Source organism: Chlorocebus sabaeus, chromosome X (assembly GCF_047675955.1).
Source record: "Chlorocebus sabaeus isolate Y175 chromosome X, mChlSab1.0.hap1, whole genome shotgun sequence".
NCBI classification, from domain to species: Eukaryota; Metazoa; Chordata; class Mammalia; order Primates; family Cercopithecidae; genus Chlorocebus; species Chlorocebus sabaeus.
Genome location: NC_132933.1, coordinates 75,292,613 through 75,316,027, shown reverse-complemented (window position 1 = coordinate 75,316,027; position 23,415 = coordinate 75,292,613). Strand labels below are relative to the sequence as shown.

At 40.7% G+C, this 23,415-nt stretch overlaps 2 protein-coding genes across 2 annotated transcripts in view; both read left to right on the top strand.

The window, feature by feature from the left end:
* The first annotated feature begins 3,717 nt into the window (after positions 1 to 3,717).
* On the top strand, positions 3,718 to 9,656 carry COX7B (cytochrome c oxidase subunit 7B). The gene is made up of 3 exons (XM_007992135.3): positions 3,718 to 3,858; positions 6,946 to 7,070; positions 9,455 to 9,656. Exons 1-3 carry the CDS (start codon positions 3,819 to 3,821, stop codon positions 9,530 to 9,532), a joined length of 243 nt encoding a protein of 80 aa, XP_007990326.1. The 5' UTR covers positions 3,718 to 3,818; the 3' UTR covers positions 9,533 to 9,656.
* A 5,712-nt stretch (positions 9,657 to 15,368) lies between these two features.
* The window catches only part of ATP7A (ATPase copper transporting alpha), a 144,086-nt gene continuing 136,039 nt past the window's right edge, over positions 15,369 to 23,415 (top strand). Inside the window, exon 1 of the mRNA XM_007992136.3 lies at positions 15,369 to 15,584. The gene's annotated coding sequence lies outside the window, so the exon portion shown is untranslated. The remainder of the gene's footprint in view (positions 15,585 to 23,415) is intronic.

The following is a 23,415-nucleotide window of genomic DNA, read 5'->3' as shown; positions in this document are numbered from 1 at the left end:
GGTCCGCTAAAGATAATGACCCGCCCCTTCCTCGATACGTATACATCTAGCGCGCTGCCGCTTTCCAAGCACGCATGCGCAGTTGTGAAATATTGCGGCGTTACTGAGTCCAAAATGGCTTGAAGTTGCTAGAACGGAGTAGTTCACCCAAAGGCTCATTTAGAAGTCCTTGGAATTCGCTTCCTTCATGTAATATTTTAGAAAAATGGGACCTAGCCAAGCGAGGGATAAGAGCTATCTAGTCCGTCATCCTGCCTCCAAAGTACTTCAGAATGAAAAAATAAAAGTAGGAAAGCAAAAATATACCTAATATCTCTGAGGGAAATTTTTAAAGGTAAATATGAACAAGAGCTTGTTGAATACCTATTGTGTCCTAGAAACGGTGCCAGGGGCGCTGAAAAAAGAGGACATCCAAGATTATTTTTAAAAGTTTTTATTTATGGCTTTTTTTGAGATGGAGTTTCGCTCTTGTAGCCAAGGCTGGAGTGCAGTGGCGCGATCTCAGCTCACTGCAACCTCCTCCTCCCGGGTTCACGCGATTCTCCTGCCTCAGCCCTCCCGAGTAGCTGGGATTACAGGCGCCCACCATCACGCCCGGCTAATTTTTCGTATTTTAGTAGAGACGGGATTTCACCATGTTGGGGCAGGCTGTTCTCAAACTCCTGACCTCAGGTGATCTGCCCGCCTCGGCCTCCTAAAGTTCTGGGATTACAGGCGTGAGCTACCGCGCCGGCCGGCTGCATTTTTATTTTTATTTATTTTTTTAATCAGTTAAATTCCTTGACTTAACTATTTAAAGCACCAACAAGGACTTTAATTGCAGGGTACAGACAGCAAATTCCTTCCTTTTATTCATTATTTTGTTTGGGGGATGGGTGCAAAAGTAAGGTTGTAAAGAAGAAAAACACCAACAAGATAAAATCAATCTGCCTGCAATTTGGATTCATTTTGATGGTGTGGAAAATATTATATGACTATTATTTTAGGCGCTACTGGAAAAAAAAAAAAACAGGAAATTAATTTCAGTATGTTGGAGAGACAAGGAGATGGGATGGAAAGAAAAATAGCTGGTTCCGAAGTGAAGAGATGTGAAGTAGAGATGTGAAAAAAATTAAATTATTTATGGAAACTTATATTAAGAAAACGCAGGCCGGGTGCGGTGGCTCATGCCTGTAATCCCAGCATTTTGGGAGGCCGAGGTGGGTGGATCACCTGAGGTCGGGATTTCGAGACCAGCCTGACCAACATGGCAAAACCCCCGTCTCTACTAAAAATATAAAAATTAGCCGGCCATGGTGGCGCAGGCCTGTAATCCCAGCTACATGGGAGGCTGAGGCAGAAGACTCGCTTGAACCCCGGAGGCGGCGGTTGCAGTGAGCTGAAATCATGTTATCGCACTCCAGCCTGGGCAACAAGAGTGAAACTCCGTATACATAGAACAGATTAGTGATTGCCAGGGGCTAGGTTTAGGGAAAGGGGTTGATTACAAAGAGGTCAAACAAGGGTGTTTTTATGGTGCTAGAACTATTCTGTCCTTAATTGTGGTGGTGGTGACATAATTGTATGCGTTTGTCAAAACGCATAGAACTGTACACTAAAAAGTGAATTTTACTGTGTGTATGTTTTAAAAATAAAAATTTTAAAGTTTAAAAGGGATATCTTACCTATCATATTGACAAAAATCCAAAAGCTTGACACTACATGCTATTAGCAAGGCTGTGGGGAGACAGGCACCCTTTATATTAATACATTGCTGGCGGGAAGGCAAAATGTTACATCTATAATTTGGTGATATCTAACAAAACTACACATATATTTATCCTTTAATCCAGCAATCCCACTTCTAGTAACCTACCTTGGAGAGATACATCCAGCAATATGAAAATATGTGTGCACAAAGTTACTCATTTCAGCACTATTGAAACTGAAATATTCTTGAAACTACCTAAATGTTCCAACATAGGAGATTGACTGAATATACTATAGCACATATACACCACAGATTTTGCAGCTATAAAAAAGGAATGAGGAAGACTTATGTAAAATGATAGTGGATTTTTATGCTACATTTGTATAAAATAGAGAAATAAGAAAACATACAGGTATTTGCCTATTTTTGCAAAAGGAAACACATGAAAGATAAACCAGAAAGTAATGAAATCGGTTACCTATAGGAATTGGTGGAAATGGAATGCAACAGTTGGGAGGGAATGACACTTCTCTAAGTACACTCGTCTGTTTAGTTTTGACTTTTGGAATAATGTTAATATTTTCAATAGTCAAAATGTATAATCAAATCATTTAGTTTTACAAGATGAAAAAGTCTTAGAGAGATGGATAATGGTGATAGTTGCACAACAATGTGAATGCCATTAATGCCACTGAACTGTATGTATTTTACTTTTTGTTTTGAGACAGGTCTCAGGCTAGCGTGCAGCGGTGCGATCTTGGCTCACCCTAACCTCCGCCTCCCCGGTTCAAGCAAGTCTCATGCCTCAGCCTCCTGAGTAGCTGGGATTACTAGCGTGTGCCACCACGCCCAGCTAATGTTTTTGTATATTAGTAGAGAAGGGGTTTTGCCATGTAGTCTTTTCTTTTGTTTCTTTCTTTCTTTTTCTTTTCTTTTTTTTTTTGAGACGGAGTCTTGCTCCGTTGCCAGACTGGAGTGCAGTGATGCCATCTCAGCTCACTGCAACCTCCGACTTCCTGGTTCAAGCGATTCTGCCGCCTCAACCTACAGAGTAGCTGGGATTACAAGCACACGCCACCACGCCCAGCTAATTGTTTGTATTTTTAGTAGAGACAGGGTTTCACCATGTTGGCCTGGATGGTCTCGACTCCTGACCTCGTGATCCACCCACCTCGGCCTCCCAAAGTGCTGGGATTACAGGCGTGAGCCACCGCGCCCGGCTTAACAGCTTTCTTTTCTTTTCTTTTTTTTTTTTTTGAGACGGAGTCTCGCTCTGTCGCCCAGGCTGGAGTCCAGTGGCACAATCTCGGCTCACTGCAACCTCCGCCTCCCGGGTTCAAGCGATTATTCTGCCTCAGCCTCCTGAGTAGCTGGGACGACAGGCGCGCGCCACCACGCTTGGCTAATTTTTGTATTTTTAGTAGAGACGGGGGTTTCACCATCGTGGCCAGGCTGGTCTTGAACTCCTGACCTCGTGATCCGCCCACCTTGGCCTCTCAAAGTGCTGGGATTACAGGCGTGAGCCACCGCGCCCGGCCAATAGCTTTCTAAATTTGTTTTATCACATATTTATCTACATATTACAATAGTTTTTACTGTTCTTGCAACTTTTCTCTAAACTTGAAGTTATTTGAAAACTAAAAGCTAAGCCAATTAGTATAGTAGTAATAGCAGACAAAAAAAAAAAAAATGACAGAAGTAAAGGAAGTTTTGGGGGAACAGAAAGAAGAAAGAGCTAGTGTGGAGATACCAAACCGAAGCTTGTGGAACTTTAACACCATTTTGAACCTAGTTCCTTAAATGATTCCGCCGAAGATCAGTGTCTCGGCTGCCCTCTATAGAGCTCTAAACCTGGCTTAGAGGAGTTCTTTCATTCTTCTTTAAACACCACCCACCATACGTCATTTTATAAAGCCGGAAACTACATTTCCCAAAAGGCCATTTTTTTCTTCGCGGTAAAAAGGATTGCAATTACTATAGGTTTTACAGATCTCGCGAGATTGCACCAAATGTCGTTAAGAATCCCGGCTGAAAGCCATTTTGTTTTTCAGCTCTCTTCAAGGGTACCTGAAGAGAATTTGCACCAAAGCAGCAGCTACATTGTCGCAGTTCTAGCTTCACCTTCACGATGTTTCCCTTGGTCAAAAACGCACTAAATCGTCTCCAAGGTGAGCAAAAATTATGACAAATCATTTACAACAACCTTATATCAATTTATCCTCGCAGCCTCGTATCCTTTCCCTCTACCAACATCTCGGCCTTCTAATCCTGAATGCTGTCTCCCATCTTATCCCAAGTTATTGGGATGATGTCGTTAGCATTGGCTTTATCACCCAGTCTTTCTGTTTCGGTTTCCTGCTCTCTTTGTGTTATCGGAGTGATAGTCTAGCTCTGCTTTTTAATTCTTCAGTAACCTGTGATTTCAGAGAAGGACACTCTTGGTAGACACCTCGTTCCTTAAGTGATGTCCTACATTTTAGCTTTGGGGATATGTTTACTCCTAACCCTGTATAGAAGAATATCTTCTCCAATTCCTATTACTGCAATAGACGGACACTGTAAATCTAGCTCTTCACGTGGTTTAATTGCAGGGAAACAACCTAAATGGTGTCGATGCAGCTTTGAAGTTATTTGTGGATTAACAGTGTTAGCTGGCCAGGCGCGGTGGCTCACGCTTGTAATCCCAGAACTTTGGGAGGCCGAGGCTGGGCGGATCACCTGAGGTCAGGAGTTCGAGACCAGCCTGACCAACATGGTGAAGCCCTATTTCTACTAAAAATACAAAAATTAGCCCGGCGTGGTGGTGGGCGCCTGTCAATCCCAGCTACCTGGGAGGCTGAGGCAAGAGAATCGCTTGAACCCGGGAGGCGGAGGTTGCAGTGAGCCAAGACTGCCACTGCACTCCAGCCTGGGCAACAAGAGCGGGACTCCGTCTCGGGAAAAAAAAAATAAAAAAACAAAACAATGTTAGCTGTCCTGAAAGTAACCGTGTTCATTTTTTTCTCATTAAAAGGTTGGGCAGGTACAGGGAGTTTTGAGACCACCATTATGTAGTGAAAATGCAGTAGACTGAGGAGAACAAATTAATTTTCATACTTGATTTGGGCAGAAGGTGACCTTCAGTAACGTGGGCAGTTGTTACAAAATGAAGGTGACCCTGAATTACTATTTAGTTTGTTTAGCCATCTTTTGATTTTCACTTAACCAGAATCATTGGAGGATATTACTAGATTGTCTTCTAAACACGTAAGCAACTTTGAAAATAACTACAAAATATTAGCTGGACTATTTTCATATTCCAAAAGTAGCATTTATTATCTCTTTTACTTTGGGCATATGATTTAGCCTTTCTCAACCTCAGTTTCCTTCTTTGTAAAATAAGTAATTTGTAAATAATGCCTAAATTATAAATTGTAAATAATACCTATTTCATGGGGTTGTTGAGGATTTTATGAGATCACCAATGTATGGTAATTAAACAGTTGTCACAAAGGAGAGGGCTAATGAAATCCACCAGAGTGTGTTGAAGTTATGAGATGTTGCAGAATTTTTTGGTAGTCTTAATTTCTTTGCTTTTTGAGCAAATAGGGCCACCTTGTACCTCAGGAAATGTTTTTTATTTTTTTTCAGTGTGGAATTCACATGCCCACTTCTTATCTTTTCTGGAGCAGAATATATTATGAAATATTTGTAAATTTGCCTATCCCAGTGTGACTAAAAGCTGAAAAGGGAAAGCTATGTAAGACAATTAGAAGATCCAATAATGGTCAGATAACTATCTTGAAGTAACCCATTGCACCACGTAGAAATATTAATTGCTAGTGAATGGGCAACATTGCAGTTTCTTTTTTTTTTGAGACAAAGTTTCGCTCTTGTTGCCCAGGCTGGAGTGCAGTGGCTCAATCTTGGCTCACTGCAATCTCAGCCTCCCAGGTTTAAGTAATTCTTCTGCCTTAGGCTCCCTAGCTTTTCATTGTATATTTATAAGTACCTTTTGAGGCTCTTTAAAACAATAAGGACCTGCTACTTAAATTGGACAGGAAGGGAAAAAAAAAAAAAAAACAGCTAGAAACAAGCTTTTTCCAGTCTCGGCTGTTTCCGAAGCCCTCCTTTTTAGTTCCTCCAGGGTCCATTTGGAAACTTTTTTGTTCTCTTTCTACTAGTATAATAGTAACAGCAAAGTTTATCATTCTGCTCAAAAACTAACTCCTTAGCTAATTCTGCTTCCTTGTACGATACTGATTTTTATCTACATGTGTAATCCTCTAGACTGGAAGTTACTTGAGGACAGAATCTCTGTCTTACACTTTTTTATGTACCCCATTTCTCATTTTTATTTTTAGGGACAGAGAATTGCTCTGTTACTCAGGCTGGAGTGTAGTGGTGTGATCATAGCTCAGTGCATCCTCTAACTCCTGGACTCAAGTCATCGTCCAGCTACAGCCTCCTGAGTAGCTGGGACTACAGGTGTACATGCACCACCATGCCGGGCTAATTTTTAATTTTCAATTTTTTTGTAGAGACAGAGTCTCACTGTGTTTCCCACATGGTCTGAAACTCCTGGCCTCAAGCGATCCTCCTACCTTGGCCTCCAAAAGTATTGGGATTACTCTGAAAGTACTGGGATTACTGGGCCACTGTGCCCGGCCCACTAATTTTTTAAAAATCAAGATTACTCTAGTTTTGGCGAGTATTTTTGTTACTGTAGCAATTTTACAATCATAAGCATTTAGTGTGCTTTAATTTGAAGTTCATTTGAGTTCATTCACCCTTGTATGTTGTAAGTTGTTGGGCTCTGTTAGTAAACTTTAATGAAAATTTAACTCATAAGTATTCGAATTAATCAATGGGAGCCAAAATTTCAGGGGTTATGTAAATACCACTTTGTAGAGAATGTTACTGACATCATTCGTTCTTTGCTTTTTTCCCAATACTATTATGAAAACTCTGAGGCATACAGAAAAGTTGGAAGAATTGTATGAACACCCATATACCCACCACAAAGATTCTACAGTTAACATTTTGCTATGTTTTATCACGTATCTGTCCATCTGTCAATTCATATTCTTTTTGATGCATTTCAAAGTACACTGCTTTGCTTTGATTAATAGCTACAATGTGTTTTAACATTTTATTGAACTACATAATACTGTAAAATTAACTTCCTTGGCTTTCCTGATTGGCAGTATCAATCACATATGTTTTCTTTTCCTGACAATTGATAATATGCTTCTGTAATTTTTTTTTCCTGTAAGTTCGAAGCATTCAGCAAACAATGGCAAGGCAGAGCCACCAGAAACGTACACCTGATTTTCATGACAAATACGGTAATGCTGTATTAGCTGGTGGAGCCACTTTCTGTATTGCTACATGGACATATGTAAGTACTATTGATTACTAATTTCTATTTTAGATGTTTTTCATTCTCATTTAGTCTGTGCATTCAAAGTGTCTTAACATAGTAGTGTATATATCTAATTAGGAGGGACTTGAGAGATTCTGTAATCTAATTACCTACCCAGTACAGAGGTTTTTTTCCCGCAGCATTCATCCATCTTCTGTTCTTAACACTCCCGGTAATAAATTGCTTACTGGATCACAAGGCAGCCCTTTCCATATTATGTAGCTGTTTTTTGTTTGTTTGTTTGTTTTTTTAGAAGGAGTCTCGCTCTGTCTCCCAGGCTGGAGTGCAGTGGTACGATCTTAGCTCACTGCAACCTCTGCCTCCCTGGTTCAAACAATTCTGCCTCAGGCTCCCGAGTAGCTGGGACTACAGGCGCACGCCACCATACCTGGCTAATTTTGGTTTTGTTTTTTATTTATTTATTTATTTTGAGACGGAGTCTTGCTCTGTTGCCCAGGCTGGAGTGCAATGGCGTGATCTCGGGTCACTGCATCCTCTGCCTCCTGGGTTCAAGGGATTCTCCTGCCTCAGCCTCCCAACTAGCGGGATTACAGGCACCCTCCAGTATGCCCGGCTAATTTTTGTATTTTTAGTAGAGATGGGGTTTCACCATGTTAGTCAGGCTGGTCTCGAACTCCTGACCTCAGGTGATCCGCCCACCTTAGCTTCCCAAAGTGCTGGGATTACAGGTGTGAGCCACCGTGCCCATCCTTGTGTGGCTGTTAAAAGGATCGTATGGTGAGTTAAAAATCTGCCTTTTTCCTATGCTAACCATCGTTCATTGCAACACAGAAATTCTGATCCACTTCCATATAACAGCCATCAGATAATAGAAAATTGCTATCATATCTCCTGAATTTTCTTTTTCAAATTAAACATCCTTAGTTTTATCAGTAATTTTTTTGTTCATGGTTTCCAGGATTTTTACTACCTTGGATCACCTTCGTGGACATAACTTCACTTAACAATTTTTCTTTTAAAATTTTGCGCTCAGAACTTAGCACAATATTCCTGACAGATGAGATGTAATATAACTTTTTATATTTTAGTTTCTTTACATCTTACATTTAACAATCTGTTTTTCAGTCACTGTACTTACTGGCAAAAAGTAGGAGTCCTGAAGTCTTTTTTTTTTTTTTTGAGACAGAGTCTCGCTCTGTCACCCAGGCTGGAGCGTAGTGGCGTGATCTTGGCTCACTGCAAGTTCCGCCTCCTGGGTCCATGCCATTCTCCTGCCTCAGCCTCCCGAGTAGCTGGGACTACAGGCGCCCACCACCACGCCCGGCTAATTTTTTGTATTTATAGTAGAGATGGGGGTTTCACCGTGTTAGCCAGTATGGTCTCGATCTCCTGACCTCTTGATCTGCCTGCCTTGGCTTCCCAAAGTGCTGGGATTGTAAGTGTGAGTCACTGTGCACGGCCTGAAGTTTTAATAAATACATAAGTTGGTTTAAAAAGATACAAATTAACCCTTACCGTAATAATCTGTATTTAAATAAATAGGCTTTTTAAATTTTTGTTTTGATTTTCCTGAAATCAAATATTAAGATGTGTGCCTAGGCTGGGCATGGTAGCTCACGCCTGTAGTCCCAGCACTTTGGGAGGCCCTGGCAGGTAGATCACCTGAGGTCAGGAGTTTAGTACTAGCATGGTGAAACCCCATTTCTACTAAAAATACAAAAAGTAGCCGGGCGTGGTGGTGGGCACCTGTAATCCCAGCTACTTGGGAGGCTGAAGCAGGAGAATCGCTTGAACTTGGAGGGGGTGGAGGTTGCAGTGAGTCGAGATCGTGCCACTGCATTCTAGCCTGGGTGACAAAGCGAGACTGTCTCAAAAAAAAAAAAAGTATCCTTAATTAGAAGGATAAACAGATGTTGAACAAATGTTTGATCAGAGGAGCTATTGGAGGTGAAATATTCCTTAGTGATACAGAGAATACAAAACACTCTTTAACAGTTATTAGGTAGTCGTGGTTGAGGGAATCAATGTTTTGAGTGGGTAGTATAGAAATGTGAAGTATAAATTTGAGTTAAATACAATTTAAAAATTCATTTCCTGAGTGATACTAGTCACATTCCAGGTGACCAGTAACCACATGTAGCTAGTGACTACTGTTTGGGACAGTGAAGATCTAGAACATTTCCTTCAGCTCAAGAAGTTCTATTGAACAACAGCACTGCGCTAGAAAATTAGGACAGCAATCAGGTTTGGCCTATATGGAGGGTATTAGATCTACCCAGGTGAGTTTCTGTGTATTTTTAACCTATAGAGCAGAATATCTGTCATTTTCAAGAAATAGTCTCTAAGGGAGAGTAGACTCTGTTTTAAGCATGTAACTGACAGTATTTTAATTCTTACAGGTAGCAACACAAATTGGAATAGAATGGAACCTGTCCCCTGTTGGCAGAGTTACCCCAAAGGAGTGGAGAAATCAGTAATCATCTCAGCTGGTGTAATAATGATTTGTTTTAAAAACAGCTCATAATTGATGCCAAATTATAGCACTGTGTACCCATTAAGATATGGCATTATTGAAGAAATAAAGTACATTTGAAACCTTCATTGTAGGTTTTGTTTCTTTGTAAATGAAACCAAGCTTGATCACTTTAGCCTTTATGTTAAAGTCAAATGCTGCGCAACTTCTTAAATAGGTTTTTGTTTTTTGAGACGAAGTCACACTCTGTCCCCCAGGCTGGAGTGCAGTGGTGCCATCTCGGCTCACTGCGACCTCTGCCTCCCGGGTTCAAGTGATTCTCCTGTCTTAGCCTCCTGAGTAGCCAGAACTACAGGTGCATGCCACCACACCCAGCTAATTTTTGTGTGTGTGTGTGTATATATATATATATATATATATATATATATATTTTTTTTTTTTTTTTTTTTTTGAGGCGGAGTCTCACTCTGTTGCCCAGGCTGGAGTGCAATGGTGTGATCTTGGCTCCTGCAACCTCCACCTCCCGGGTTCAAGCAATTCTCCTGTCTCAGCCTCCTGAGTAGCTGAGATTACAGGCACGCACCACCAGGCCCAGCTAATTTTTGTATTTTTAGTAGAGATGGGGTTTCACCATGTTGGTCAGGCTGGTCTTGAACTCCTGACCTCGTGATCCACCCACCTCGGTCTCCCAAAGTGCTGGGATTACAGACTTGAGCCACCATGCATGGCAATTTTTGTATTTTTAGTAGAGACAAGGTTTCGCCATATTGGTCAGGCTGGTTTCGAACTCCTGACCTCAGGAGATCCGCCTGCCTCAGCCTCCCAAAGTGCTAGGATTACAGGTGTGAGCCACGGCACCCAGCCCTTAAATGGCTTTTATGAGGTAATGTGAAAGGAAAATTTGCCTTTGACCTGGAAGTCAACTTTATAGTAAGCTGAAATTATGTTTATAAATAACTGATCACAGAACTATTGTAGATCACCTTTGAGCCAAAAATTTGGCCCGGATTTTGGTTATGCCTACTACTATGTGACTCTCATTTGTATTTATACTTGGAATTGGCATTATTAACTCCTTTTCACTCCTGCCTAGAAAACTTAGAAGTACCACCAGACCCAAGGGAGGAGTGGTCCTATAAAAGAAACTCCTAGCCTGTCTGAAGACTAGCTACTAGCTCCTTGGCTGTTTTGGCATATTCAATTTTTTTTTTTTTTTTTTTTGGAGACGGAGTCTTGCTCTGTCGCCAGGTTGGAGTGCAGTGGCATGATCTCGGCTCACTGCAACTTCTGCCTCCTGGGTTCAAGTGATTCTCCTACCTCAGCCTCCCGAGTAGCTGGGATTACAGGCATGCGCCACCATGCCCAGCTAATTTTTGTATTTTTAGTAGAAACGGGGTTTCACCATGTTGGCCAGGATGATCTCGATCTCTTGACCTCGTGATCCGCCTGCCTCGGCCTCCCTAAGTGCTGGGGCATATTCATCTTGATTATAGCTCTTGGTTTTTCATCATATTTATTATTAGGAATGTTTATGATATTAAAGAAAATCTTGTCAAATGCAATCTGTTCCCAGTTATCTACTATCAGTCACCTGTTGACTTGCTATAATTATTAACAATGTTTGGATTTGTGGATTATTATTTTAGTACATAACATTGGATTTTATGTATGTTACCTGAAGAAAAACAGTATCTGCAGCACATATTTCTTTGTTTTTCTTTTTTGAAATGGAGTCTCACTCTGTTGCCCAGGCTTGAGTGCACTGGCACGATCTCGACTCACTGCAACCTTTGCCTCCCGGATTCAAGCAATTCTCCTGCCTCAGCCTCCCTAGTAGCTGGGATTACAGGCGCCTGCCACCATGCCTGGCTAATTGTTTGTGTTTTTAGTAGAGACGAGGTTTCACCATGTTGGCCAGGATGGTCTTGAACTCCTGACCTCAGGCAATCCGCCCACCTCAGCCTCCCAAAGTGCTAGGCTTACAGGTGTGAGCCACCGTGCCCAGCTTATATATCATTACTTTCTTGGCTAAGAGCTGTAATCTGTGGTGTTTTTTTTTTTGTTTGTTTGTTTGTTTTGTAGTTTTCTTGATAGTGATCAAGTCAGCAGAAAGTAGAATTTCAGTCAAGTAACCTGTCTATATTAGCTAAATTATTTTTTGCTTATTACTTAGAGTGCTGGAAGTATGCTGTCATGGGATATGTCCTAGTTTCTCATCAAATGGACCAAAGTCAGTGATTTTATTTGAAGAGGAAAAATTGAAAGTCATTATAAATTAAGTTGCGAGTTTAGTAACCATATTGTATCACTATTTGATAAATTTGAATGCTTTATGGTATTTCATATTTAGAATGTTCAAAATAGTACTGAAGTATTCAGATACATATAACCCTGAGAGAGATTGAAGTAAAATAAACATGCATTTAAGGAAGTGTCAACCTTCAATTATATACCTTTTTGTCACTGAATTAACACTATTTCTTAAGACGTGGAGGCAGTTTCAGTATGGTTTGTACTAAGCTAAGTGATAGTTGTCATCTATATGACAATTTAGAATGTTTTCTGTGTCCATTTGCGACCAAAATTATATGTTGCTTTGTGTGATAAAACCTGGTGGTGGTAGTATCTTTGAACACACTTTTTGAACTTAGTTTTGTAGTTATCTTGATGAGTAATTCTAAAACTATTATGACCACTACTAGAAATGAAGCTGTGTGTGTGTGTGTGTGTGTGTGTGTGATCACAATATATACTGACCTTGGAGCTTTCCTAGTGCTCTCAGAGCCAAGAAAATACCCTTTCACACAAATTTTCTCAATGTACCTGTAACATCACTTTGAGTTTTAGTTACACCTAGAGTTGGAAAGTCACCAAATTAGTCTTCTGTCCTCAAGTATCTGTATGTCTGAAGAATTTAGGTAAGTTACTTACCTTTAAAGCATTGCCAATCCTTTATTTGGATGACTATGAAATATTTTAACATGAGTGTGAATGTCATAAATCCCATTCTTTTTTTTGAGACAGAGTCTTGCTCTGTCGCCCAGGCTGGAGTGCAGTGGTGTGATCTTGGCTCACTGCAACCTCCGTCTCCTGGGTTCAAGGGTCTCCTGGGTTCAAGGGATTCTCCTGCCTCAGCCTCCCAAGTAGCTGGGATTACAGGCGCCCACCACCACACCTGGTTAATTTTTGTGTTTTTAGTAGAGACAGGGTTTTGTCATGTTGACCAGCTGGTCTCAAACTCCTGACCTCAGGCGATCCACCTGCCTCAGCCTCCCAAAGTGCTGGGATTACAGTCATGAGCCATGGCGCCCAATCTCGTAAATCCCATTCTTAATTTCACTCTAGGACAGAATTATTTTAGCACCTGTGTTCTGTTATTTTAGATTCATTTAACTTACCTAGAAATAGGTACTGTGGTAGTTGTAGAGGTACAGATGTTGAGTTCCCATCCTGGCTTAACATCATTGGGGTTATTAATACACTTCATAAGCATTTTAGGGATACCTGCTATCTGATACCCCAGCAAACCTGATTATTTCTTGAAGACATTCCTTTCTATGCTTGTGCATTGGTAAGGAGGATTAGGGATGATGCATTTAAAGACAGAGTTTTAGTCTGGGCCTGGTGGCTCATATCTGTAATCCCAGCACTTTGGGTGGCTGAGGTGGGAGGATCATTTGAGGCTAGGCGTTCGAGACCAGCCTGGGCAACGAAGGGAGACTCCCATCTCCACACACGGGAAAACAAAAATTAGCCAGGTGTGGTAGTGTGTGCCCATAGTTCCAACTACTTGGGAGGCTGAGGTGCAAGGATCGCTTTAGCCCCAGAGTTTAAGGTTACAAGGGCCTATGATCACACTTCTGCACTCCAGCCTGGGTGACAGCAAGACTCTCAAAACCAAACAACAACAACGAAATATATACATAGCTCTCTAGGTTTTTATGTTAGAGTACCTAAGAATGTACATGGTTGGCAGAGGATCTTGCAGCTCATAGTGATGAACTTTAATATTTACATAAAAATACTAGATAGCTAGTAGATTCAATATTCTGGTTCTGATAAAGCTATATTTTTGGTTTTGCCTTTTAGTGAATTTCTTTTGGATGCTTAACACAATGTTAATATAGTTACAAACCAACTTGCTAATATTTGGAAACCCACTTAAAAGCTATCTTAATTTCCTATGATGTGATTTTTAAGATTTTAAATTTGGGGCTGAGTTTGTATCTTAATTAAGGCTGCACACATTGACAACTACAAAATAATGCCTGGGAAGATGAGTCCTGAGGCTGATTTTATATTTATGTGGATGAGTGTAGAGGGGGAGAATAGCCGGGCGCGGTGGCTCACACCTGTAATCCCAGCACTTTGGGAGGCCGAGGCGGGTGGATCACTAGGTCAGGAGATCGAGACCATCCTGGCTAACATGGTGAAACCCTGTCTCTACTAAAAATACAAAAAATTAGCCGGGCGTGGCGGCGGGCGCCTGTAGTCCCAGCTACTCGGGAGGCTGAGGCAGGAGAATGGTGTGAACCTGGGAGGCGGAGCTTGCAGTGAGTGGAGATCGTGCCATCGCACTCCAGCCTGGGTGACAGAGTGAGACTCCGTCTCAAGAAAAAAAAAGAAAAAAAAAAAAAAAAGGGGGAGAATAATTCTGAAATACTTAATCACAGACCTAAAATGTAGATCTATGGGTAATTTTAAATGTTGCCTGTCAAGGCTTAATAGGGACTTGACAACAGGTAGGATGGAAATTATTTCAACACTTAAATATGCTTACTTTATGCCGGATGCTGTTCTAAGTCTTTTACAAATATTTACTTGATATTTGTATTTTGTGTACTATTTTGATTTCTGCAACATTATTAGACTTCATACTCTTCTGTGGGAACTGGGTTCAAATAGTTCCAGATGAAAATACAAATAGCCCTGTGATTAGTTTTGTTTTACATCTTATGACAGATACTTCATGAAAGGAAATATGAAAAGGCCACATCTTGCTTTGAAATAAGTGAGATGGAGCCTCTCCCTCTTTTTACTGTTAATGTTCATAGTTTTAAAAATCCTAGAATTTTTCTGCTTTTTAAAATGTCAAGCTGGAAAACGAATAAAATAATACCCTTTTCTCAAATGTTTTCTGTACCATTTATTGCATTGTTTACATTTTATGCATCTCATCTCTTTATGAACTCATGGTAATAGAGACTAACATTTTTGCATCACTGGAATCTTCTAGGTGTTTAAAATGAGGGACGAGTGAATGAATAAATGGGAGAGTGGTTCAGAGCTTGGAATGGCACTATGAAGATGGTGAAGTGACGTCCCTACCCCCTCAACACACATATAAAAATTACGAATTTATAAACGTTTTCCTCTTGGTGTCATTTTTCAATGGAGGAAAGAGGGCAAATTCACAGTTCTGGTATTTACATCTGGAATTAGGCTACACAGTCTACAGGAAGCAAGTTAACACAGTCTAACAGATGCACGTGAATTTCTTGCTGGGCAAAGATGAACTATGTGGAAGATGACTTATAAGGAACTTTTATGTTACATCTTGGCCCGAGGTTAGGAAACTAAAGATGACAAAGGCACTGTTTTAGTATGGGTTTTCTGGTTTTGTTTTTGTCGTGGGGGCGGGGTGGGGTAGCGGACTTGTACCCTAACAAAGACCCACCCGAGGCTGCGTGTCTGCCCGGGGGCAGCAGGGGGCGGGAGAAGCTTGGCTCTAGAACACGCGTTCCTTGTCACGTGACCTGTCGCTCTCTTTCCCGTGGCGGCCCTGCTTCCGGCAGGGGCATCACCCGGAAGTGGGGGTAGTCAAGGGAGGGAGGGATAAAGGCGGATGGCCGCGGCGGCCGGGGGTGGGAAAAGAGAAGCAGAGGGAGGAGTTGCTGCTGCCGCCGCCGCAGGAGTTGCTGCTGCCGCCGCCGCCGCAGCCACGGCTACTGTGACTTCTCCGATTGTGTGAGCTTTGTTGGAGCCTGCGTACGTGGATTTATCGCTGCCACGGTCTGCGTAGCTCCAGAGGTTTAACCATAGGATAGAGAAACCAGGTAAGTCCTACACTGGCTTCCCATCGTCCTTTCTTCTGCAGGGAGTCTTGTGTGCTGTCAGTTTGTACTACGAGTGTGGCGAGAAGGTCATGTTAGTCTGGGGCAGTCTCGAAAGTCTCACTTATTCACAATTCAGATATTACTACACTTATGTTTTACCTCCCCTAACAGGGGATAGAGGAGGGGAAATTAAATCCTGACCTGTGTCACTTTCTTGTACCCTCTTGGAGAGAGTGTCTTGATCATCTATGGCCTACGTTACCCAATTAATTGAGGGTACAAGAAAGTTTGTGTTTGGCATTGGAAATCACATGGACAGGGGTCTTTGCTTAGTGACACCTCTTTATACTTTGGAAGCTAAGGTTACTAAAATGACCATAATTGATGAAATAATAATTGAAAAATAGATATTTGGCTTCTTGTCTTGCTCTGGGAGTGTAAGGTATACTGAGAGAACACTCTTGTTTCCACTTAGTTTTGTTCATTGTGCCCCCTTTCCGGTAAAGTTACTGTCCATTGTCCACCCCTGTGGCATCTTATCTTTGACACTTTTCTTCGTTGTAGACGTTGAGATTATCTGAAGCACAAACTCTTACTGGTTCACAATTCAGCGTTTTTCCAGGATCTGATCTTTATTTTAATCCGAGACTCTTCATCTACAATAGTATGGCTTTGTACTGAGAATATGTGTAGAACATTGAATTAGATGATACTGAGGTTATTAATTTTTTTTTTTTTTTTGCCGGGGGCGGGGGCGGGGGAGGGGGCGATGCACGAGAAATAAGACAGAGTTCCTGGCCTCAAAAGAGTTTACGTGCAATAGGCCGGGCGCAGTGGCCCACAGGCCTGTAATACCAACACTTTGGGAGGGTGGATCACTTGAGGTCAGGAGTTCGAGACCAGCCTGGCCATCATGGCGAAACCCTGTCTCTACTAAAAATACAAAAATTAGCTGGGCGTGGTGGCGGGCGCCTGTAATCCCAGCTACTCGGGAGACTGAGGCAGGATGATCGCTTGAACCTGGAAGGCGGATGTTGCGGTGAGCCGAGATCTCGCCACTGCACTCCAGCCTGGGCTACAAGAGCAAAACTCTGTCTCCCAAAAAGAAGAAGAAAAAAAAAAGAGTTTACATACAATTGAGTCCTAATTGAGTCAGTTGAAATCAGCTATGAAGACAATGGTTTCTAGCAGCCCCACTGACTGAATTACTACGTTGCTTATTGCATCCTTTTTAATGGTTATTTTTGAACTGGCATTTTATTATATTTAACATTTTCTTGTGTCTAAGGTCATGACATGAGAGAGTTTTTTTGTACTTGAGGGTCTCAATGTAGTAGGAAAGATACACGATTACCTAAACATTTAAAAAATCTCACTAACATTCTATAGTAGAAACAGGAAGTGTTATGAGAGTGCAGGGAAGGGAGCATGTGAACTGGGCTTTGAAAAATAGATAGGATTTGGCTTTGCAGGAATGGAGGAAAAGGAAGACATCTATCTGGACTGATAGATAGAAGACATAATGTGAGCAAAGCCGTGAGGGTCTGGAAAGTTGCCCGACATCCAGTAACACACTGTATGTCAGTGTCCCTACTTCTAACAGCCACATCTTCCAATATGTCACTGATTAAAATTAGAAAAAAATATAGAATACAAAACTAGTCAGCTCACAGACATATCCAACTGCCCTTCAGCCAACAAAAAAAGCTTATATAGAGAAAAAAATACACAGACATGACAAAAACAATGTTAATGTATGAGGCTTAATTCTGATGTAAACTCAAATCTAAAAGAGAAAAATGTAAAACTTGCTAGCTATACTTTAATTCTGATTGAGTGTTGTGCCTTAAATATAATTTGGAATCATTTTTTAAATTGTTGAGAATGAATAACATTTTCTGAAGTGAGCAGCTGTTCCAGGTTTTCCCCAAGGAGTCTCTGCTTTTCCTTTTTTCCTCTAAATTGATTTCTCTCTATTGGTCTTCTTAACTTGATAGGAACATTTCTTTTCGATCATAGCCTTAGAAAGATCTTGATTCCTGCCCTCAAGATAAGGTTAAACACTAATCCCTCCGAAGGATAGGTTAACATCTCTGTTCTCTAAAGCAGAAGATTGATTTTCTTTGAAAAATGCATGCAGAAGCAGTAAAATTTGCTTACAAAACAACAGAGAGAGAGAAAAAAGAGTGCAAAAATAACCCCAGCTAACACTCTACAACCTTCACTTCTGTGAGGGTGCTAAAGGAAATACATTTTTAAAAAATAAATTCCTGTTATAACTCCTTTTATCTATATATATTTAAAAGCTCTTGGCAAACTTTATTAATCAAGACTTTGGACATCTTGATGAGTGAAAATAATCTTCATTTGCCAGTTGGGAAAGTAAATTGCAAGGAGAGATTTTTGTGTGAACTCATACAAGCACTAGCATAGATGAGAATAGTATTTGGGAGTTTTGTCTCAAAATTCCTTCTATTCATCTTTGTTAAAGGGCAGTTCAGGTTTTACAGTGTTTTGTTTTTTAGACAACAATATTTCTTAGGATATAACTCAACATGGGGCCGGGGCAAGAGTACTGGGGGACTGGGGGACAGACGAGTGATAGGCAATGGCTAGGCAGAGTATTTTAGTTCAGTCTACCATCCCAGCAATCATGTTTTTCCCTCTTAAATCTCAGTCTTCAGGTTGATTTAATGTGATATTACTTGCTTACTTAACTTGCTGAGATAGTTTGGCAAGAAAAATATCAAAATTCCTTTAGAATGTGTTTCATTAAAGTAAAAGGGTCCTGTGTTTCTGTTTTCCTAAAATGTTCTTACTTTTTGCAGCACTGTTTGCAAATTGAAGTGATTTCCTAATCTTTGTGTTCCCAAATGTATAAGGTATTGATAGACTACATCAGTTTTCACAGATACCTCTTTCCTTGAAGGAAATGAGGGTAAAATACCCCATTTTGAGCCAGTTATGTGTACTTTGTACCATATTTTTTGTCCGCATTTAGAATTATACAGCTATGTCACAAGGATGAAAAAAGTTTTGCTTATTTTTACTATTAAACTCTAGTGTAAGAGTCCAGTTTTTCAGACCTATGATCAGGAGTGCATTTTTAACAATTTACCAGTTGAAATAAATGGGTTATTTCACATTGTAGGGATATTGTTTTAGATTGACCATTAACCTTATTTTATTTTATTTTTATTTTAAAAGATGTTTTTGTTATTATTTATCTATGTATTTATTTATTTTTAGAGACAGGGCCTCGCTCTGTGGCCCAGGCTAGGGTGTAGTGGTACAATCATATCTCACTGCATCCTTAATCTCCCGGGCTCAAATGATCCTCTGGCCTCTCAAGTAGCTGGAACCACAGGTGCATGCCACCATGCCTAGCTACTTATTAATTAATTAATTATTATTATTTTTAAGAGATTGGGTCTTGCGCTGTCACCTAGGCTAGAGTACAGCGGCGCCCTCATAGCTCACTGTAGCCTCGATCTCCCAGGCTCAAGCGATCCTCCTACCTCAGCCTCCTGAGTAGCTGGGACTACAGGTGTGTGCCACCACTCCCAGCTAATTTTTAAATTTTGTGTAGAGACAGCATCATGCTGTGTTGTCCAGGCTAGTCTCAAACTCCACTCCTGGCCTCAAGCAATCCTCCTGCCTCAGCCTCCCAAAGTGTTGAGATTACAGGTGTGAGCCACAGAGCTTAGTTGAGATTACAGGTGTGAGCCAGACCCTTAGTTGATTTTGTTTGTAAAAAGGTAAGGTGTTTTCTCCATCTGACTTCAGACCAGCCCGAGAACAGAGCAGAACCTCCTACAGACATCCATTGCCCTGCTGCTGTACACTTCAACAGCTTGCACAAGGGAACTCACTTGGAGAAATTATGTAGTTTTAAAATGTATTTTGTATAAAATAACTTGCTCTGCTATAAACCACCATTAAAAACCAGTGTTTTGATTTGGCACTTAAATATTTTTGGAGTGAAAATTTTCACTGAAGTAACATATGACTCCCAACAAAAAATATGGTTTTATTATGTTAAAGAGTACTGTATTGATTTGCCAAAGTTTTGTAACTTAATAAAGATATTAACTTCCTTGGATTTGTACTTTGTGATTTAGTATGCTGTACTGTGGGCGGGTTATGTTAACTGAAAAAATAAAGTCATTACCTGGAAAAAAAAGTTAATGTGTTTTGTTTTGTGCCATTGTAATTGCTGCTGATCCTGCATGTGCAATTGATGTCTCAATAAAAGCAGATAGGGAGGGAAGAATATCTGAATTACATCCCTTCCATACTCCCACTTGAGAGTTTGCAGAGCGCTCACTGTATACTTTTGGTATTGTGAAGAAAATGGTTTCTGCTTTCTTGAGTGTGCTACCTGAAGTGTGCTACTTGCCACTCAGGAGAGTAAAGCATTAAAAGAACTTCTATTAAGACCTGAGAAACTGTCAACAGAGATATAAGAACAGAGAGAAAAAAGTTAAAAGTGGGAAGCCCTTTAAAGAAAATTATCAGAACTATTTAGGATAAACTTGTAGCTGACCTACAGTGTCATGAGGATACTTAAGAGCTGATCCTTGAGCTAACAAAAACTTAAGGAGAGCTTAGTTGTTAAAGAATTCCAAGTGTAATATCCTTTGTTGTGGTAGGCATAAAAGAAGATATCTAACTTTTTTGATGATGATAAAATTGTTTGCTCTAAGACTTCTTATTAATTATAAATTTATTAAGTTAATATATTTTAATTATTAATACAAATTATTAAATATATATATTAATTATTAATAGATTGTATTATTAAAGCAATAATATTATATTAAATTATTTGCATACAGCCAGTTTCTTTTTTCTGTTTTTTGAGACAGGGTCTTGCTCTGTTGCCCAGCCTGGAGTTCTACAGTGGCATGATCTCAGCTCACTGCAACCTCTGCCTCCTGGGCTCAGGTGATCCTCCTACGTTAGCTCTTGAGTAGCTGGGACTATGGCACGGGCCACCATGCTCTGCTAATTTTTTTATTTTTATTTTTAGTAGAGACTGTGTTTCACCATGTTACTTAGGCTGGTCTTGAATTCCTGAACTCAAGCAATCTGCCTGCCTCACCCTCCCAAAGTACTGGGATTACAGGAGTGAGCCACTGCTCCCAGCCTACTTTCTTTAAAAAATTTTACACCATTGGCCTGAAGGAAAAGCCAGCTTCATTTTGACCAATAAATGCTTTCTTCTATTTTGCTGTTAATTCTAAATATTACTTTTTACTTCAGATTTTATCCACAATATCTTGTTATTAATTTCTAATCACACCTGTAAGTGCATTTTTATGTTCTTAGTAATCAGATTGGTGTCATATATCTTCACGTATTGTTCATCTAAAGCAAAGTGTTTATTTTGCACATCTGTTTCTGCCTAGGTGATAATAGGATTAATTTTGATCACAAAAATCTTTAAAACCTTCAGATAGTTTTAAAGCCTTAAGTTCTTTGAGTGATGATGAGAAAAAGGATATATATATGTATATTTAAGACAGAGTCTCACTCTGTTGCCCAAGCTGGAGTGCAATGGCACGATCTCGGCTCACTGCAACCTCCACCTCCCGGGTTCAAGTGATTCTCCCTGCCTCAGCCTCCTGAGTAGCTGGGATTACAGGCACCCGCCACCATACCCGGCTAATTTTTGTGTTTTTAGTAGAGATGGGGTTTTGCCATGTTGGCCAGGCTGGTCTCGAATTCCTGACCTTAGGTGATCTGCCCACCTCTGCCTCCCAAAGTGCTGGGATTACAGGCATGAACCACCATGCCTGGCTGAAGGATAATTTATTTAGTACAGTACATTATTTGACCTTGAGTGCCAAGGTATGATTAGAATTGCTTAAGAGTTTGTCCACTGTGTTTATTGCAAAAATAACCCACAGATTCCTCTTTCTTTAGGGCAAGTAATAAGTCATGGGATCTTGACTCTTACTATTTTTTTTGGATGCAAATAAGTGAAGGTGACCAGAATTGTTCCTCTGTCTGGTGTGGAAAATAGATCTGGTACTTTATTGTTTGCATTTTGCTAAGAGTGCACATACTCTTTCATAGGGCCAAATTTTATTCCCAGACCTAGCAAGTGGTTAAACTGGGATTTAAATCCAGTAAGTTTTGGCTTCAGAACCTGTGCTCTTACCTAACATAAAGGAACTGTGTTTTTAAAAGTACATAGACATTTGAGTAAAGTAGGTATATTCGAATTAAGTTCCTTGTTTGTCTTAAAATGGGAAATATTTATCGTTTAATGTGCGAATGAGGAAATTGATTTTGTGATTAAATGATTAAGATATTGGTAGCTCATAATTTCCTTGGTAATTTAAAACTAATCTCAAAAGTAGGGAACCATAATTTTGTTTTTAGCTAATTATGTTATTTAAAGATATGCTGGGCCAGGCACTGTGGCTCACGCCTGTAATCCCAGTACTTTGAGAGGCCGAGGTGGGTGGATCAATTGAAGTCAGCAGTTCAAGACAAGCCTGGGCAACATGGTGAAACCCCATCTCTCCTACAAATACAAAAATTAACCAGACGTAGTGGTGTGTACCTGTAATCCTAGCTACTCTGGAAGCTGAGGCAGGAGGATGGGTAAAGCCCAGGAGGCGGAGGTTGTAAGGTTGTAGTGAGCCGAGATTGTACCATTGCACTCTAGCCTGGGTGACGGGGAGTAAAACTATGTCTTAAAAAAAAAAAATACTAAAACACCTAATGTTTATTTGTGGTTATTTCTTTATTTTTGAGATGGAGTCTGGCTCTGTCACCTAGGCTGGAGTGCAATGGTGCGATCTCGGCTCACTGCAACCTCCGCCTCCTGGGTTCTAGTGATTCTCTTGTCTCAGTCTCCCAAGTATCGGGGACTACATGTGTACACCACCGTGCCTGGTTAGTTTTTGTAATTTTGGTAGAGAAGGGGTTTTGCCATGTTGGTCAGGCTGGTATCGAACTCCTGACTGACCTCAAGTGATCCATCTGACTCGGCCTCCCAAAGTGCTGGGATTACAGGCTTGAGCTACCGCTCCCGGCCCTGCCACCATGCCCAGCCCAATACTTAATTTCTAAGTTACACCATAGAAAATTGGCTTGCGCGGTGGCTCATGCCTGTAATCCCAGCACTTTGGGAGGCCTAGGTGGGTAGATTGCTTGAACTCAGGAGTTCTAGACCAACCTGGGCAACAAGGTGAAACCCCATCTCTACAAAAATTGCAAAAAATAGCCAGGCGTGGTGGCGTGCGCCTGTAGTCCCGGCTACTGGGGAGGCTAAAGTAGGGGGATTGCTTGAGCCTGGGAGGTTGAGGCTGCAGTGAGCTGAGATCATGCCACTGCACTCCAGCCTGGGCGACAGAGTGAGACCCTGTCTCAAAAAAAAAAAAAAAAAAAGAGAGAGAGAAAGAAAATGGAAAACTCAGATTGAGAGGGTCCCCCGGTAGTCTATAGTACACCTACATATGCTAACATGGCATCTTAAAGCTCATTATGACAGCTGGCAGATCAAATCACTGTGATGTGCTCATCCTGTTTCCCTATCAAGGAAACTCATAACAATCTACTTCTGTAATTAGTGAGCCACAGACTCTAGGCCATCGAGATTTTCCACATTCCCTAATTGTCAAATGCTGAACCATACTTGTACTGAATAAGTTGTGATACAGTGTAAGCAAGGGAAAAGGCCTTATGTATGTCTAACCTACTCTACAAATAGCTGCATTCTTACAGAGTTGTATGTAAATTGAAGTTTTACAAAGCATGTCAGCACTTCGATTAGTACATTTTTATTGTGTGCTTATTGCATATTCAGTGTTTACTG

Excerpts from the sequence above, each read along its gene's own strand:
- COX7B (XM_007992135.3), top strand. The coding sequence starts at position 3,819 with ATGTTTCCCTTGGTCAAAAACGCACTAAATCGTCTCCAAG. Across the intron at positions 3,859-6,945 it reads CGCACTAAATCGTCTCCAAG|TTCGAAGCATTCAGCAAACA; the intron begins GTGAGCAAAAAT and ends TTTTCCTGTAAG. Across the intron at positions 7,071-9,454 it reads GTATTGCTACATGGACATAT|GTAGCAACACAAATTGGAAT; the intron begins GTAAGTACTATT and ends TAATTCTTACAG.